Source organism: Pinus tabuliformis, chromosome 4_2, assembly GCF_031772625.1.
Source record: "Pinus tabuliformis cultivar Carrire ecotype Pingquan chromosome 4_2, CPIR1, whole genome shotgun sequence".
In the NCBI taxonomy this organism is placed as follows: domain Eukaryota; kingdom Viridiplantae; phylum Streptophyta; class Pinopsida; order Pinales; family Pinaceae; genus Pinus; species Pinus tabuliformis.
Window position 1 is genome coordinate 1,091,139,088 of NC_142304.1, and position 20,873 is coordinate 1,091,159,960.

General features: G+C 38.1%; 1 protein-coding gene across 1 annotated transcript in view; it reads right to left on the reverse strand.

Moving 5' to 3' along the window:
- The window catches only part of LOC149173440 (SUPPRESSOR OF GAMMA RESPONSE 1-like), a 72,555-nt gene that overhangs the window by 42,030 nt on the left and 9,652 nt on the right, over positions 1–20,873 (reverse strand). Inside the window, exon 2 of the mRNA XM_089427935.1 lies at positions 20,305–20,443. Within this exon, the coding sequence (XP_089284061.1) occupies positions 20,305–20,443 (139 nt within the window). The remainder of the gene's footprint in view (positions 1–20,304; positions 20,444–20,873) is intronic.

Genomic DNA, 20,873 nt, shown 5'->3' on the forward strand with positions numbered 1-20,873 from the left:
TTGGTTGCACTTGTTTTGTGAGCATTCGAAAGTTGTAGTAGATGAAAACCAACTTCTCCAACCTCTCATGCTCCAACTTGTTTCTCTTTTTATTGTAGATGTGCTCAAACACTAACCAATTGCACTCACAAGAAGAAGCATTGCAGGGTTGACTCAGAACTCTGATGGCAAATTCTTGTAATTGTGGTGCCTCAGTGCCACAATCTATGGATACCAATGAGCTGTAAAAAAATAACAATAAAGATTATCAATTTGCAATGCCAAACACATAAAAGAGAACTGGCAAAATTACAAGCTAAGTTCTAACAATTTGCACTTACAAGGCTTTTTCTTGTCCTTGAGACATTGGCTTGAGTTGAATCCAAACATGCCAAATGCTTCCTTGTACATATCTCATTGTAAGTTGATTTTGTCCTGAATATCTACATCCGAGAACATCTTCTCAATGCATATCATGACACCTCTCATCACCTCAGGATCTCTTTGAATGCTAGACCCCTCATTATAGAATAAGCTCAAATTGAGATATGCTCCTGTTGCATGCAATGGTGAATGTAGTTCACTGTCCCACCTAGAATCAATAATTTGCCATATAGGGAGATATTTAGATTCATTTCCCTTTTAGAAAGTCTTGATGGCCTCTTTGGCCCTGTCCATGCCCTCATAAATATATCCCATTGCAGGTTTCTCTCCATCCATCAATCTCAAGACTTTCAATAGGGGCTTAGTGAAATGGACAATCTCAGTCACTTTGTCCCACAAACTATCAACAAAGACAGATGTTTTCACAGACATTACTTCCGGTTTTGTGCTATCTTTCCAAAATAACCATTGCCAGCTACAAGTACTCATACAAAAGGCCTTGGAGGGGAAGAAAGTTTGTAGCAAACCATGTGACAGTTGTGCGACTAAGCTCACCCTGTGTGAATTCCCTCATAAGGTTCAACACCCAAGCATGATTATAAATATACTTGGCAATATGCTTGCATTCTTGCACAACGTCTTGCACCCACTCCAACTTCCCAATGTCCTCTAGCATCAAGTCAATGTAATGGGCAGCGCATGGAGTCCAAAAAATGGTGGGATATTTGGCACAAAGCAACCTTCTAGCAGCCACATAATTTGCTGCATTGTCCGTGATTCCTTGGACAACATTTGCAACCCCAACATCCTCCACCACATCAACCAACAATGAAAAAAATCAAATGTGCATCATTTAGATTCGCAGATGCATCAATGGATTTTAGGAACATGGTTCCTTTAGGGCAAGCTACAACAAAATTTACAACATAAAAAAAAAAAAAACAAAACAAAAATAAATAGATGGAAAACATTCTAACTAGGTTCATGAAGCCTACCTGAAGCTTAGTCTGATCCGATGAAGCCTCCTTTAGCCTCCTTCAACAGCTCCTTTAACTTCACTCTCAAGTTTCAACACTCACACAAATTAGCCAAACACACAAATGACAAGTGAATGAGAAATGGAAGGGAGAGAGGTGCTTATAAAGCTTTTGTTTCCCTCCAATTTCCCTTTACTTCCACTTCATTTCCAAAAAAAAAAAAAATCGAATTTCCGGACAGTTTGGGTGTTTTGATGCCCGGAGGGTCTTATAGGGGTCCTATAAGAGTTTAATAGGCCACCCGCAGGTTTGATGCAAGTAGTCGGGTCTTGTATAAACCCTGCAAGGTAAGGGTAAAGACCGTGGATTCTATGTGGTTCACCCGTCCTGGCTCATGACCCGTTCTTACCCACGGGTAACCTCGGGTTTCATAAGAGTGGTGCTTCACTGTGGAGATGAAGTTTGAACATGGTGTGTGAGGGGTCCATTTGTTTCGATAGTTAACACGTTGAAGTCGAAGGTGTTGTGGCTGGTCTGCACGCTATTTGGTATGTTTGTATCGACTCCCCTTTCGCTATAACATATAACACTGCAAACCACCATACGCCGTAATAATACCGCCACTTCAGTTATCCTCTCCCAGTGTCTCTTACCACCGATTTTCCCTTACCACCGTCCTCCTCTCCTCTGTCTTGCGGCATCAATTATCACCGTTACCACCGCAAGAACGTTGCAAGACCGCTGGTGTAAGAACGTTGTAATTGGCGTATCTATTGGTCTTCCCCTCGGTCAAGCTTATGGTGCAACGCGAGATATACCATTGCATACCACCATCATGACCCCGTAAAATACCTCCTCCATACCACATATCAACCACCATACCACTCCTTCCCCCGTACATTAAATAGCTCACGTAGTTACATATCACCTCTGGTATACTCCCCAATATCATATCACCTCTGGTATACTCCTCCCCAGTATCGTATTACTCTGACAGTCATAATATACAGTGAATGGTATTACATAACGTTCCATGGTATTACCTTTGGTAACATTTTGTGGTGGCTGACAGTGATAATATATCACATATATATCATAGTTATATTACCAAAGTTACGATGTCTGCCTCACCTCCCCTTCCCCATATACCACCTTCCCCATATAACCCTCCCCCATATAACAACTCTGCTATATATATATATATATATATATATATATATACACATACTAGAAGTGCATTTTTTTACACATATTAGCAATCGAAGTGCAATTTTTTTTATAGTATATTGCCAACAGAGTACAATGCATCCATTGGAGTAGTTCTCTCTAGAAAAGAGAACTATCTTGAATGGACAAGGAAGATAAAACACACACTCATTTTTAATGAGTTGTGGAGAGGAGTTTGTGAAGGAGAAGGAGAAAATGCAACTACAAAGCCCACTTCGAATAAAGAGATTTCCATTTGGGAAAACAAAAAGGTGAGTCGCCATATTTCATCATTTTCAAATGCTTTGTTGGAGATCATATGCACAGTGGAAATTTAAACAAAATAAACAGCAGACTAATCAAGCACATAAGACACAAGAATTAACGTGGTTCACCCAACCAATCTGGGCTACGTCCACACAACATAGGCATCGGCAATCTTATTAATCAAAACAGGAGATTACATGATGAAATCCTCACAAAACTCTCACCCTCATAGCAAACAATCCGAATGGTTGCCTGTTATATAGCAAAGAGAATCTAACCACCTCATTAACTCACTCACATCAAATATAGGAGGCATTAATCATCTCCCAACAACCTGGAGCTAATCTAGGAACTGAATTTCTATTGTTGTCACCTACAGAGATTTTTGCCTATTTTACTCCAAACAGAAAATCTCAACAATCTCCACCTTGACAACAATTAGCCTGATGCCCTGTTATTATTATTTTATCTTTTCTGCAAGCCAAGAGAAGCTAAACACCAGCGTAGCTTCTCTAACAAAACTGGTTTCATGAACATGTCTGCACAGTTTTCCTTTGTATGCACCTTTTCAAGAGAGACTCCCCTTTCAGTGATAACCTGTCTTACAAAATGGTACTTAATTGGAATATGCTTTGATTTACTATGATAGGCCGGATTCTTAGCCAAATGTATTGCACTTTGACTATCACAAAGTAATCTGATGTTGTCCTGTAACCTACCAAACTCACCAAGCAAACCTTTCAACCAAACCGCCTCTTTGCAAGCATGTGAAGCAGCAATGTATTCTGCTTCAGTAGTGGATAAAGCAACAATATTTTGTAGCTTTGACATCCAGCTAATAGCTCCACCTGCAAGAGTAAAGACATACCCTGAAGTTGACCTTCTCTTATCCAAATCACCTGCAAAATCAAAATCAACATACCCGCAAACAGATTCACTTCCCTTATTGTAAGTGATACAATAACTACTTGTGCCTCTTAAATACCGAAGCACCCATTTCACTGCTGACCAGTGTTCTTTACCCGGATTCGCCATGTACCTGCTGACAACCCCAACTGCATGTGAAATATCTGGTCGCGTACACACCATCGCATACATCAAACACCCTACTACATTGGCATACGGAATTCGAGACATATAATCCTTTTCTTCATCTGTATTAGGACATAAACTCGAAGAAAGCTTAAAATGGGAAGCTAAAGGGACTGAAACAGGCTTCACATTATTCATACCAAAACTCAAAAGTATTTTCTCAACATACTTCTGTTGTGATAGCCACAGCTTACCATTGCCCCTGTCTCTGAAAATCTCCATGCCCAAAATCTGTCTTGCTGCTCCAAGATCTTTCATATCAAACGTCCTTGCCATCTGAGTCTTCAACCTGTTGATTTCTTCAATGCTTTTGCTTGCTAAAAGCATATCATCAACATACAACACTAAGATAATGAACATGCCATTATTTAACTGCTTAAAGTAAACACAATGATCATATTCACTTCTTACATATTTCTGACTCAACATGAAAGAATCAAACTTCTTATACCACTGCCGAGGCGACTGCTTCAGGCCATATAATGACTTTTTGAGCCTGCAGACAAATTTCTCATTGCGACGCTGAACAAACCCTTCCGGTTGTTTCATATATATTTCCTCATCTAAGTCACCATGTAGAAATGCAGTCTTAACATCTAACTGCTGCAACTCTAAATCAAGCAAAGCCACTAATGCTAACACAATTCTAATTGAAACAATTTTAACCACTGGTGAAAAAATCTCATGAAAGTCAATACCGGCTTTCTGAGAAAACCCTTTTGCAACCAGCCGTGCTTTGTACCTGTCTTCCGTATCATTCACACCCCGTTTCAGCTTGAAAACCCATTTACACCCCACAATTTTCCTGCCTTTCGGAAGCTCAACCAGATCCCATGTACCATTCTTACTTAAGGCCATCATTTCGTCCTTCATGGCTGCTTTCCACTTGCCACTATTTGAACCTTCTACAGCTTCCTGATAACACAAAGGTTCATCATCATTAGCGATCAAAGCAACTGAAGTAACATGATCATCATACCTTCTCGGAGGGCGTTTGATCCTTGTAGACCTCCTTAAGAATGTTTCTGGTGCTTCCACAATTGGCTGTCTATCATCTGTAGGAACTTCTTCATGATCGCCATCTGAGACCTGTTCATGACCTCCATCTGAACCCTGTTCATAATCTGATTCTGAAACCTGTTCATGACTAGAATCTGAACTATGGTCGTTATGACTATCATTAGAAATGTTGTCAAACTGAATGTGTTGGAAATCAAATACATCATCCTGTTTCAATCTTCTATCTACATCTAACTGTACAAGAGAGGATTCATTAAACTTTACATCTCTGTTGATGATGATTTTGCGGGTAGTAGGGTCCCACAATCTATATCCCTTTGTTCCATCACCATACCCAACAAAGATATACCTTTTAGACTTTGGATATAATTTAGTTCGCTGATGTTTAGGCACTAGAGCATATGCTTCACAACCAAACACTCTGAATTTAGAATAGTCACAAGGGTGTCCTTTCCATACCTCTTGCGGAACCTTGCAGCCTATCGCCGTTGATGGAGATCGGTTTATCACATAACAAGTTGTTGCCACTGCTTCCGTCCACAACTCCTTTTGCAACCCGGCGTTACTCAGCATACACCTTGCTCTCTCTAGAAGAGTCTTGTTCATGCGTTCAGCAACTCCATTCTGCTGAGGAGTATAAACCGTGGTCTTATGTCTCTCGATCCCTGCATCCTTGCAATAGCTGTTTTCTACCAATGCTCTAAACTGCTTGAAAACTGTAAAAACATCAGACTTCCTTTTCAACATGTAGACCCACACTTTTCTAGAAAAGTCATCAATAAACGATACAAAATATGACGAGCCACCATATGACGCTGTAGGGGCTGGACCCCAAACATCTGAATGGATATAATCAAGTATGCCTTTACTAGTATGTTTGCCTGTTTTAAACTTTTGTTTACTTTGTTTACCAAACAGACAATGTTTACAGAAATCCAATTTTCCAGATCTTAGATTAGGAAGTAACTTTCGGTCAGCCAAAATTTTCAATCCTCTTTCACTCATATGCCCCAATCTTTGATGCCATAAGTGAATGGAACTATTGTCATGTTCAGACACAGACACATGATCTGACCCAGTTCTACCTTCTAATTGAAAAAGATTTCCTACCTTCTTAGCCTTCATCACTAGTAAAATACCTTTATAGATTTTCATAACTCCACCTTGAATTACAGTTTTATATCCATTTGAATCAAGTGCTCCTAATGAAATCAAGTTTTTCCTTAAATCTGGTACATGCCTCACATCAGTTAATATTCTTGTTGTCCCATCAAACATTTGTAGTTGTATGCTCCCAATCCCAACAATATTACATGTTACATCATTACCCATGTACACGACTCCATCATCAACTGATCTATATGTCTTAAACCAATCTTTATGAATACACATGTGGTTAGATGCCCCGGAATCTAACAACCAATGTTGATCATGTTGTGAAACATTAACAAACAATACCTCATCACTCATACCTGAACCAGATACTGAACTTGTATCTGTGGTGTTGGCTTCCTTCTTTTCTGTCGAAGAGCCTTCTTTAGCAGCCTGCTTTCGCTTCCAGCAATCCTTTTTCAGATGTCCAGCCTTGCCACAATGCCAGCACTTCACCTTTGTCTTCTTTCCTTTGGACTTTGAACGAGAGTCGCTATGCTTGCCCCCGGAGTGTCTCTCTCTTGAGCGACCTCTGGCCATCATTACCTCTGACGTAGAGGTGTCTGCATTCGACCTCTTCCTCGTCTCCTCAGACAACAAGGCTCCAACAACATCGTCAAACTCAAGAATGTCTGCTGTACTAAAGCTTATGGAAGTAACAAAGTGATCCCAGGATTCGGGCAATGAACACAATAGAGTTATTGCCTTATCCTCTGAATCAAATTTCACATCTAGACTGTCTAATTGTACCAGTAAGGTATTAAAAACATTCAGGTGATCAGTAATCGAGGTACCTTCTTTCATCCGCAAACCGTAAAGCTGTCGTTTCAGGAGAATCCGATTTGTCAAGGATTTTGTCATATACAGCTTCTCCAACTTCGTCCACAAACCAGCTGCAGTCTTCTCTGACACGATGTTAAATAAAACATCATCAGCCAAACACAACCGAATTCCGCTCAAGGCTCTGCCATCCAATTCATTCCACTCATCATCTGTCACAGGGGAAGGCAGTTTGGACCTACCCAACAATGCCTTTACCACACCCTGTTGTACCAGCAGATCATGCATTTTTACCTTCCAGATCTCGAAATTATTTTTGCCATTAAATTTCTCGATTTCGAACCGGGCACTTTGAGTTTTCGCCATTTGTATCAATCAAAAAACAATAATCTCCAAAAAACCAACTTTTAATGAAGTTTGTGATTAAATACCAGCAATTAGCAAAACCAACTGCCTATGCCTTTCTGTCTTTGCCTTTAAATAAAACAAAAAACAATATTCTGCTGTGTGAATCACAATGTACCAATTCGGCAATTTATCTCACCGCACACCATAAAAAACAAAAAAGTTCGAATCACCAATGGAAGGATTGATTCGCTCCACCAAAAAACTACTCCACCATATGCGTTCACCCACTTTAATATTAATCCACCATTTAACATGCGTTCACCCACTTTAAATTAATCCACCATTTACACTTTCCATTACGTTAACATGGTTTATACAATATGTGTAACATATGGTTTGTAACATGGTATATATCATATGCGTTTCAACCTTTTTTCTTTTTAAACATATATATGTAAAATACAGCGCATATATCCCTTTGTTTTAACATATATATGTAAAACACAGCGCATATATGTAAAACTACGTCGTGTTTAAAGCATATCCATTTCCATCGCCACGCAGTTTTCACAGTTTTGTTATAATTCATTGCCACGCAGTTTTCACATATATATCCATGCGCAGAGAATACATACGCGCAGAGCATATAAAATATGTTATATAAGTTTGTACCTGATGGCGTATGGGCGCTCCTCTACTCGCATATATGGCAGCACCGAAAACATGAAGCATGCATACCTCCAAACAAACGCACCAACAGCAATGTACAGGCCTCCACGCAATCTGAACAGAATCGGTTCTCGGCCTCCAGCAACAGGCTTTGGTCTCCACGCAGCTATATACGTCACACAGCACGCAGTCTACTCATTTAACACGCACGCACTCCAGCAAAACCAGGTAACAACTTCCCGTTCCAGCGCTCCACGTTATGCAGATCACTTACAGTCACTCAGCGCCTCCAGGCAGCAAAGAAATGACCTCTACGCACAGAACCTTCTCAGCACCAGCGCCTCCACGCCTTAGCGCTCCACCTCCAGCAGTGCTGCTCCTCCAACACGCTCCGATACCAATTGTTGGAGATCAGATGCACAGTGGAAATTTAAACAAAATAAACAGCAGACTAATCAAGCACATAAGACACAAGAATTAACGTGGTTCACCCAACCAATCTGGGCTACGTCCACACAACATAGGCATCGGCAATCTTATTAATCAAAACAGGAGATTACATAATGAAATCCTCACAAAACTCTCACCCTCATAGCAAACAATCCGAATGGTTGCCTGTTATATAGCAAAGAGAATCTAACCACCTCATTAACTCACTCACATCAAATATAGGAGGCATTAATCATCTCTCAACAACCTGGAGCTAATCTAGGAACTGAATTTCTATTGTTGTCACCTACAGAGATTTTTGCCTATTTTACTCCAAACAGAAAATCTCAACATGCTTTTGAAGCCTTAAAGAAGTTGAAGGAACTGTATGACTCACACTATGAACTTGAAGTTGTCCAATTGATGATTAAATTGTTTAGTCTTGAATTAAAAAATAATCACCCTCTAGCCTTAGCATCGGAAGTAAGGTCCATTATGCGTGATATAAAAACCACTTGCGTTGAAATAGACATTCCTCTCATAGCTTGTGTCAAGGCACCATATCCCACCTATTCAAATTATCTTGAGTCATTGCAAGCATATGGAAATCTCAAGAAGATTACCTTTGAATCCCTTGAAAAGAAGTTTGTTGAGAAAGAGAAGACTTTTGGGAAAAAGACAGCTCCTCAGTCTTCTGAAGAATTTGTGTGTCTTGCACATAAAAAGAGAAGAATCATGCACAAGATTCTTCTAGAGGAAGAGGTGGCCAAAGAGGAAGAGGAAGAAGGAATTTTAGAGGCAAGGGGGCAGACAGTTCCAAGGAGAAAAGTTTGATCTTCATTGCATACGTTTCAATAAAGATGGGCCTGATGCATCCACATGTAAGTTGCCTTGGGATAGAATTGAGCAAGAAAGAAATGAAGGCAACAGTTAAACCAATGACAAAGGGAAAGGCACCTGTATCCGCTCACTATGTTGTGGCACACTGTAATAATGGAGTAACTGAAGACATGTTTAATGCTTCACTTGCTTCTTGTCAAGATGATTGGTTGCTTGATTCAGGAGCAACTTGCTACATGACTTTTAGGAGAGATTTTTTTGAAGAATTCACTGACAATGTTGATGGAGCAGTATATTTTGCAGACAATTCAAAACTCAAGCTATCAGGGCTTGGCACCATCAGGCTCAAACTGCCTAGTCTTCCAGACTTTCTTCTGCATGATGTTTTATATTTCCCAAAGCTGAGGAGAAACTTGCTGCCTTTGGTCGACATCCACCAACAAGGACACTCCATTCATATGTTTGATGGCAAGGTTGAGGTCAAAAATGCATCAGATCACTCACATGTCATGACGGGGATAGAAGAAGAAAGACTTCTGAAGATGCAAGGAACCTTTGCTCATGCACAGAACTTCTCATACAATTCTCACTATGATGAAGGTAAATTTCCATAAAGTCTTTTACGGCATACTAGATTTGGACACTTGAACTATGACAGCCTTCTTTTGTTAAAGAAAAATGGTGTTACTGGTTTGCCTACAATTCCTAAGAAACTTAAGCAATGTGATGCTTGTATATTAGGAAAGCACAACAAACAATCTTTTCATGATTCTCATTCCAGAGCACATAGAAAACTTTAACTCATTCATTCATATTTATGTGGCCCAATGCATATGTTCCTTCTACAAATGATAATAAATATATGATGACATTCATTGATGATTACACCAAAATGTGTTGGGTTTATTTATTAAAGAACAAGTTTGATGCTTTTGAAATATTCAAGAATTTTCATGCATGGATTGAAAATGATGCACAATCTCATATTGGCTCTATTCGCACTGATAATGGAAAAGAATACACTTCAAATGAATTTGAAAGCTATCTTTGCCAGCATGGGATCAAACATCAGACAACTATGCCTTATAATCCCCAACAGAACAGAGTAGCTGAAAGAATGAACAGGACAATTTTAAATATGGTATGTTACATGATTGTTTTCAAGAATGTTAAACTTATGTGTTGGGTTGATGTTGTTCTATGTGTTGTCTAGAGATGTGATATTTCTTTAATCTTCCAAGACTAACAATGTTGTTGAGTGGCAGCGTGATCGGTTGGATAGATTCAGACATGTAAAATCTTTTCAAAAATTTGATAATGAGATTCCACACCTTGAAGCGGGGATTCCTATACTAGATCAATCTGTGGAATCTTCTTCTGAAGCACTCTCTGCCCCACATGAAGCTCCAACCACTAAGCAGCTTGGGCCATCTCAGAAAAGTCCTCCAAAATGGCTGACAAAGAAACTGGAAAGTGTTCATTCTAATGAGGTTGGAAAGACAAGAACAAGAAGCTCAACCAGACAGAATGGAGGTGATGTAGACGATTCTAATTCACCTATTGATATGGATGTCTCTTATGATTGTGAACTGAATTTGTCTACAGATTTTGAACCAACTGCCTTCAAAGAAGTTGCTTCTCATGATGAATGGAAAGAAGCGATGCAAAAATAATGGCACTTGGAAGCTGGTTGATCCTCCATTGGGAACCAAACCAATAGGCTACAAGTGGGTCTACAAGAACAAATATAAAGTTGATGGCTCACTTGACAAGCACAAAGCCAAGCTTGTGGCAAAAGGTTTTGCACAAAAGTAAGGGGTCAACTACAAGGAGCCTTTTGCCCCCACAGCAAAATGGGCTACCATCCGGACACACTTTGCCTTGGCAGCACAGAACGGTTGGAAAGTCCATCATATGGATGTAAACCTACTTTCTTAAATGGAGATCTGAAAGAGAATGTTTTTATGTCCCAACCAGAAGGATTTATTGTGAAGGGTCAGGAACATAAAATATGCAAGCTTGTAAAATCCTTGTATGGCCTCAAGCAAGCACCGCGAGCCTAGTACGAGAAGTTAACTGAGCATCTTCTGAAACCCAACTTCAAACATTATGATATTGATGATGCAACTTTGTATGTCAAGAAAGTTGGCAAAAAAGTGGTATATATTGTGGTGTATGTAGATGATCTTTTGATGACAAGGAACAATGAGAGCTATATTCACTACAATCTTGGGGTATGTTCACTACAATCTTGGTATGGAAGTAACTCAACGTCCGAAGTTTATATTCCTCTCTCAGAAGAAGTACGTTGGAAATGTGTTGAACTGGCTGAGTGCAATCCTTTGACTACTCCAATGGAACAAAACTTAAAGCTCACATCCACTGAAGGAAAAGAATTTGACGATGCAACAAAGTATAGACAGCTTGTAGGAAGTCTCAACGACCTGACTACAACCAGACCAGATATTTCATTTGTTGTTGGAATCCTCTCAAGGTTCATGCAAAAGCCTTGTGAGGGATATTGGTCTACTGCGAAAATAGTTCTACAACACTCAACGGGAACTCAAGACTTTAAACTTAAGTATACACAAGTGGGCGACTTCAACTTGATTGGATACTCTAATTCAGCCTTCAATGGAGATAAAGAAAAAGAGAGGTATCTACTTTAGGTTATGCTATGAATCTTGGATCAAGAGTTGTCTCTCGGAGGTCACGCAAACAATCAATTATGGCAGATTCCACAATATAGGCAAAATATGTGGCAGCAACTGAAGCAAAAAAGGAAATTGTGTGGCTCAGGAAAATTCTGGAAGATTTGCAAGAGAAACAAGTGCATTCAACTCCTCTCATGATTGACAACACTTCTGCAATAAAGTTGGCCAAGAACCCAAAGTTCCATGATCGAACAAAGCATATCAATACAAAATACCATCTGATTCAACATCATGTTGAGGCCAAGACAATTCACCTACGCCATTGTTCCACAAATGAGCATATTGCAGACATCTTCACCAAAGCACCTAGAAGAAAAAAGTTTGAAAGATTCAAAACTATGCTTGGACTCACCAACATCCCTTCAAATTAAGGAGGGAATGTTGACACCTAATCTTTGGGATTAGGTAAATCCATGTAAAATAGTGTAAATAGAAAATAAGGAGAATTGGAATATGAAGAGACATTGGGAGATGAAGCCCAAGAGTCTCTCCCTCCATGTATATATCTATGATCAACCTTAATGCAAAAACACAATTCGTTTTGAGGAGTTACCTCCTTGCCTGACAATATATTTATGCTGGCTAATGACTTTGATTCTTGAAAAAATTTGTACACTGCTTCTTCAGACTACTGACAAAATTGTGGATAGAAGGTCTAAAGTCCCAACACATAAATTTTACAAAAACCTTAAGAACTCCCTTTGTCGAGCTCAATCTTATTGCCAAATGGCATAACCTAAAGCTTCCGCTTGTCCCCTTCACTTGTACCCTATTGATGCCATGGAATCTCACGTCAACATTGTTGGTCTATCTCGACATCAACATAGTATGTGACACATTTTGAGACTACCACATGTTATACTAATATCATCTCCTCTATCAAGCCAATGTCATCTACTTGTTGTCTATGCACACACAATACTTTCAAATTTGTCCTTTCAATTTGGTACAACCTACTTAGTATTCATGCACACACAACACTTTCAAATTTGTGCTTTCAATTTGGTACCACTTGCTCAAATTTGCCAGCCCCTTTGTGCATTCGAATGTTTCATAAGCATCCCTAAAGTATTGTGAACACAAACAATGCCTTGTGGATCTAAAATTTTTATCAATTGTAGCTTAAGCAAGCATATGGCATCCAAAAGGAGAGTTTAGGTCCTAAAGTTCAATTATCCAACAATACAAAACCTTAAAGTTTTATGTAATGCACATTAATCAAACAGCTAACCTTTGGAATAGAGGCAAGTAAAGGCACCCTTTCCAACTCTAAAAATCCATGAACTCAAAAGATTATGCAATGGAATTTGAATTCCCATGGGGTGTGCACTCCAACACCTGGAAATTTTCTTGAAAAGCTTGAGGACATTAACATGTCATTCATATGGCATCTAAAAGGACAGTTGAGGTCCTAAAGTTCAATTACCCAACAATCCAAAACTTTGAATATTTATGTAATGCACCCTTGATCAAACATCTAACTTTTAGAATACAGGTAAGTAAAGGCACCCTTTCCCACTCCAACAATCCATGAACTCAAGCAAACATATGTCATCCAAAAGGATGAGTTCAAGTTCCAAAGTTAAATGACCCAACCAAAAGAAGAATTTAGGTTCTAACATTCAATTACCCAACAATCCAAAACCTTGAAAATTTACGTAATGCAACTTGATCAAACAACTAACCTCCAAAATAAAGTTAAGTAAAGACATCATTTCCAAGTCCAACAATCCATGAACTCAAAAGATTGCACAATGCAATTTAAATTCCCATGGGGGATGGGTTCTTACACCTAGAAACTTTCATGAAAACCTTGAGAGTGTTAACATGTCAAGCTCAATCCTCCTATCATATGGCTTAACATGAAGTTGCCACTTATTCCCTCACTTGTAACTTGTGGATGTAATATGGTCATGCATAAATACCTAACTGGTCCACATCCCTACCCCATTATCCATGTTTACACCATCATAATGATGTGGCATCTTTTAGGATTGCCACATGTCCTATTGAGACCATCTCCTTTGTTGAGTCAGTGCCATCTAGCTAATGTTCTTTCATTCATGGTACCTTCAAGTTTGTTCTTTCAAAAGGATGCAGCTTGCTCAGACAAACATACCTTTCTATGCATTTGAATATTTAGCAAGGCTCCTCAAAGCATTTATGGACATGAAATATTATGGGATACAATAGTGGTAGAGATTAGACATATGCCACCTTGGGGAGAAAAGGAACAAACAAAACCTCCAACCATCAACAAGCCCAAAACTTTATAAAATGCAATGAGTGCAAAACTTTGGAACCAAGAGAGCAAAGAAGCCATTATGACTTCAATTTTCATCATCATGACATTTGACCCAAACTATTACAAGATATCAATGGCAAACATTGGAAATCCACCACCTTGGCGACCAAAGGCACAAACAACCCATCCAACCATCCACACAATCCCAAAAATGTAAATGATACAGTAACAAAGCCATTTAATATTTAACACATCTAACGGTCCAAAAGGGAGGTTTTTCATCATCATAATACTTGATCCAAAAATGACTAGTGCAAAAGCACAATCAAGCCCAAGATCAAAAGGTGAGGAAAATCTACAAGTCTAAAAATAAGTCCAAACAAAAGACACCCTAAAACCAAAATTATAGAAAGGATTGCTAAACTTTGGAAGGTAAAGATGGAACTCACATCAAAGGAAAATTGTGTTATTCAACTTGCATTGAAACTCCTCAACAAAATTAAGAAACAAAGCATTCCCTCAAATATTGGGGGTATTAGGTGCTTACACACAAACAATACATATCACATGGTCCAGCTAGCCCAATCCCATTTTGTAGATTTCCTCCTTCCTACTGATCTCAATGCTTACTAGGAACAAGTATCATTCAAACACCCTGACTTTAGACACACACAATACCATATTAGTGAAACCATCCAAATCCTCCACTTCAATTGCCAACAAATTTGCTTCCACAAGACTATAGAGTGGAACCAACAATCAATGTGGAACAAACGACCAATACTTGTCTAGCACCCTAACTTCTATTACTAGATTCTTCTCAATGACATCACATGTTTAAAGAATTTCTATTTATTGCATATGGTTTCTTCTTAGGATCACCTAGCTAGACCTTCTCAAATCTCACAATGATTAAGCCAACAATAGAGGTGCCTAGCAAAGCAAAGGGAGTGAGCATTCATCCTACACTTCTACATCATACTTAATGACAAAGTCCCTTATCTTTTATATATTTACTTTACCTTCTTACTTGCTAACATTTTTATTCTTTCATTAAGAGTACCCTTAGCCAATGTTGCACAAAGCAAAGATGAAATGGGGACATTTTTTGGAAGCGGGGACGCAGAAGCGTCATTTTCCAAAAATCTAGGAAGCGGAGCATCTTAGAAGAGTCTACTCTATATATATATATATTTGCATTTATATTAAAAAAAATCCAAAATACCAAATTAGTTGTAGAAGACATGAAAACATGCATATTTCAACATAAATCAAGATAGATATGGCATCCATTATACATCAATGATTAATTATTCTAGCATCAACCATCTATAATCTAGATTCCTCTTCTCTTGTCTAGCCTTTGCCTCTACTTCAATTCTATAGGGATTTTAGTTAACATTGCCTAATTTTAATCAAACAGCTTAATCCAAGCCTTATAATATGGTAGAGAAAGCTTAACATGCCTGATCAATGATTTTGACTTGAGTGAAGGGTACATAATTGTTAAGGCCATGACAATGGAGTTCAGCAATAAATAACACCAACACTGGGGTACATATAGGGCTTGTTGCTCTTGATTAAATGCCAATCAAATGCCCTCATACATGATATAATCCAATGAAATCCCATTGATCCTAAAAACTGTTAAGTCTGTTGAATTTTCAATGGGATATAAAATTCTATTTTCTCCATATGAAATCTGATGAAGTTGGAACCAGTCTCAAACATCCTGAGTCATTTCATGGTAATGTTAAAAATTTAAGTAAAAGGATGGAAATGAAAGATAAAGGAAAATGTCACTTTTACTTTAAGAATTTAACATTACCATTAGGGAGCATCTAGGAAGCGTCTAGGGAGCATCAAGGGGCACCTTGGGAGTATTCAGAAAGTGTAGTTCCTTACAAAACAGTTCAAAATTTCCAAAACCAAAACAAAAAACAAAAAAAGCCTCGCGGAACCGTCCACCTTCTCTCGGATCCGCTCGTGATCTGCGATGGATACACGCCCGAACCTCCACAAATCCGCATCCAATCCTTTCCAAATCCGCAAATTGGGAAATAGGAACCACGGATCGAGGCCCCCACGAATCCAATTTTGCAGGAACCGCCAAAAAAAGGAGGAATGGCGAATCTGATTCTCCAATCCGCAGTTCTGCTGAAGGATTGGTGGCGGATCCGTACGGGACGCGGATCTGCCTTTGGATCCTTGGGGGAGGGGGGGCAATTCCTGCACTTCCATTGTTTGTTATTACAAGTTGTTTTTTAGTCCCATTGACCTATTTTTTTGGATTATTCCTCCTTCCTAACTATCTCAATGCTTACTAGGAACAAGTATCATTCAAACACCCCGACTTTAGACACACGAAATACCATATCAATGAAACCATCCACATCCTCCACTTCAATTGCCAACAAACTTGTTTCCACAAGACTATAAAGGGGAACCAACTTTTAATGTGGAAAAATCGACCAATACTTGTTTAGCACCCTAACTTTTACTAAATTCTTATCAACACCTTTATTTTTTGTAAATTTGGCATCGCTGAGGCTACATCATGGTCATGTCCAAGAATAACACCTGAATAGGGTGAGGAATTGAATCGGTAACTTAAGATCTAAGAGTGCCTTAATAGCGCACCCAATCCCTTATCTTTTTTATATTTACATTACCTTCTTGCTAACATTTTTATTCTTTTATCAAGAGTACCTTTGGGACTTCCATGGTTTGTTAATATTAGTTGTTTTTTTTACTGCCATTGACCTATTTTTTTGGGTTATTCATGGTCATTAATGAAATTATCTTATCTCATCTAATCTACAAAAGCCTTATCATCATAGCTCCAACTTCAACTCTTGCTAAAATGGACAGAATTAGAATAAAGTTTCAAAATAACAAAACAAGGGTACAAGGGGACAAGGATTTGGATTAATTAAAGCACATCCTCAATTTTTTCAGGAGACAACAATAATATCTATCTATATATATATATATATAAAAAACAAAAAATGCCCAAGGGGTCAACTCAATCAACTGTGACCAATGTTGCCAAGCATTTCACTAGTTTCAAGCCAACAAGTGCTCAATTCAAATCCCCTCAGTTAGGTCCACTAGTCTATGTCAACAAGTTTATTATGGATGTCATCAATGAATGTGGGGAAGCGTCCCTTAGGTTTCCCCACAAGTTTTTCCTTGGAAAAGAATTATATACATATATAAAACCAAAAATATAAAACAAATTGCAACCTACACTTATATAATCACCAATGACAAGTCTCAAAAGGTTACACTTCGAGGTGAGAATCAAATCAAGGTTGAGATTTGCAAATGTGATAAACCAAACATTGATTAAACATTCCATCCTAATTCCACGAGAAACCATCAAAAGCTTATGGTCCATGACTCCAACCACTCCTAGCCTTATTCCTCCCAATCAAACCATTCAAAGCAAATTTTGATTGATATCTCCATCAATAAAGATAACTAAAAAAAGTCAAGCAAATTGTACACACTTCTTTAGGATGGGATGAAACTTGCAAAATTTTCTACCCCAATGTCTAAGTAACACCATTATTATATTGCACAAAATAGTAACACGATTGCAGCTAACCTTGAGCAATATTGTTTAAAGAGGTTTCATCCACTCAATAACATGGAGCTAAAACATGAGGGGCATGCAGATGATCTCTTAAAAATTTCCTAAATTTTTCATAGAACTTCACCTAAAAGTCCTCATGCACCCAACGAAGTCCTTAAGCATTCTGAAATGTTTAAAAGTTCCAAAATCCCCATATGTCGAAACAATAGAAAGATGGGTTTTAAAAGTGGGGATGTGTCCCATTCAATATAGACAAATTTGAGGTAACTTTCTATGGCAAGGAATGATGGAAACTATTGAAAAGTCACAACACCTAAAGGGTGCTAAAAGATGTGGCAAACAAATTTTTTGAGGCTAAGTTGTATTAAAAGATGTTAGAGGATCCAAGGCTTTAGAGTAAAATTTAGAGATCAAATTACATTATCAATGCACCAGCTAAACTTATAATCAAACAAAATCCTCTTCTCAAAGGGGTAAGTATTTGGAATGTAATTCAAACGAGATACCTTAATAGACAAATGTCTCTTTTGGGGACTTATAATTACAATATTGTAATAGCTCAAATTGTTGGGAGTTAGTTCTAGCACTCTCCACAACTAGGTTCAAATCCCTAATGAGACATTTGACCCATTGTGATAATACTAGAGGGGTAGATGCACCTAAAAGTGGGACCCCCCTTGTGGATGTGTCTTCAACTGTTTCGACCCTTGCTAAATCATAAGTTATCGACATATTTGTTGCAAATATTTGGATATACTCTTGGGTTGTAGTGGCAAGCAATTGGTTTAATCCTGGGCCTGGTCCAAAGTACTGTAACAAGTTATCAATTTCCTGGTGTTTTAAAAAAAATTATAATTACAATTCTATCCAAAGTCAACTGGTGCTATGTATCAAAAAAAATTATTATTTCAAACAAGACTAACCTACCATAAGTGATCCCATGGGAACATCTAGACCAAAATTCAACCACAAAAAATATCCTCCCCTAGAAGCTTTACGAGCTCAATATGATAACCATCCTAGCCCAAGTCGGTTATGATAAGATAAAATTTCGAAGATCTAATCGAAGTTGAGACCTCAATTCAGATCTTATTGGAGGATGAGGAACCTCCAAGTTGCCCAATGGCAAAACACTATCATCACAACCAATAAGATGTCTCGATTATCTAATTGGTCTACAAACAACGCTCAATTTTGCTATCTTGAGCGTGGAAATTTTGATGTACATCTTTTGTAGTTCACTGAGTTCTCTAAAAGTTGGGTAGCTAAGCACTCTATGCGTGGTGGTAGTTTGAACATGGTTGTTTTTTGTATGGACAGTCATGATGAATATTCTATGTACAACACTATGGTTACTATAGGTCGGAAAGCCAATCTTACTCTTAGGCATAAGCAGATATTTCCAAGGATAGAGAGGATCATTGTTGTATATATTATAAGAAAATCCCTTTTCTAAGAGAAAAAGATGCAAGATTCGGTATTGGAACTAAAGAACATAATTCATCTCCCTAAGCAACTCTAAATGAACTTAGAATATTGCATTAGATAGGCCATTTATACGGGATGGAAATTGAAATTTGTAGTTTTGCGCTTAAGTTAAAAATATTCTCCATTAAAATTTGAATAGTTATAATATAGATATTTAAAACTATCGAAACGAGCAAGTTGAGATAGGCAATAGCGTTGGGGTGAATCAAAACATTTGCAAAATCTGCATGCCACTTACATTTTCCTCAATGTTGAAAGAGAAATACGAGCGCTTAAATTTGCAACCCTCATCGTTATCAGTTAAAAATACTCTCCATTAAAATTTGAATAGTTATAATATAAATATTTAAAACTACTGAAACGAGCAAATTGAGATAGGCAATAGCGTTGAGGTGAATCAAAACATTTGCAAAATCTGCATGCCACTTACATTTTCCTCAATGTTGAAAGAGAAATACGAGCAGTTAAATTTGCAACCCTCATCGTTATCCGTGAGCCCAAATAAAGAGGTTATATCAAACTAATAATAATCTCAAATAGCCACATATACCTCTGGTGGAATTTCATAGTCACACTAGCACTAAAAGCTTATATCCTTGTTGCAAAGCGACCTCACCCAACAAGTTTCAAATTGTGATTTATTTAATCAATTTGGCAAAACTGACGATTCAAGAACGAGATGAATGGTTTGAAACTAGTATTTGTGATCTATTATGTCACTAAATGTATAGAATTGGAGTTGTTTACTTGCACTCCATGTAAGAATATGTGTGTGAATGACTGAAGCTAGTTATACTGTCATTTTATGGCATTGAAGTTTATTTTGTCAATAATTAGCCATATTTAAAAGATCAAGCAGTGCCCTTTTACTCTATAAAAAGCACAACAGTTGATTAATCCCCTTACCTGGGTATTCTAAATTTCGATTCTACATCATACATCACAAAATAGATAATTTACTGTTGACAAGATAGACTCGTACTCAAGCTAGTTAAGAGACCTCTTCGTAAAGCTATTTCATCAAATGATTGAAATAAGGAAAATAACGTCAATGATGAACAAGCATCGTTATTCAAAAACCATTGCCATCAGCAAGTAGAGTGCTCAGTGTAGTACATGGCTATTGTCAATTTCATAATCGCAATTGGGGCAAGCTATCCTGACATCATTTCTCCCGTTCTCGTTGTCGTTTTCGAGAAGTTGCGTTGGATTTCTTATTTTCATTGCGATTCTCCTACCATCAGTAATCCATGGTCTGCATTTACAAAAAAGGGATTGTTAGAGTCCCTTTTATGGAGCATAATTGAACATAAACAAGTGCAAATTTTGAAAACCAGTTACATTGGCTACGCATTAAAACAATACGAAAACAGCAATTAAATATACCAAGCAATTTGTATGCAAACTTGGTCGCCATAAATTATTGGAAGCCAACTCCTAGAAAGCAGTTTTAAGCTGGATATTTTACCATCACAGAGACGTTGAAGATTGTCGTGGTGCCAAACTCATAAGCAACTATATAGGTGCTCAAGTGGAATTTTAATTTTCATTGTATTGCAGACAAAACTCTCATGTTTCAGTAGACATGGAAGGTTGTGGGAGTTTTACCCAACAAACATCCCGACCAAGTTTTAGAAACCAAATCAAAATGGTGGCGAATGACCAAATTCCAATGTCAGTTGGCA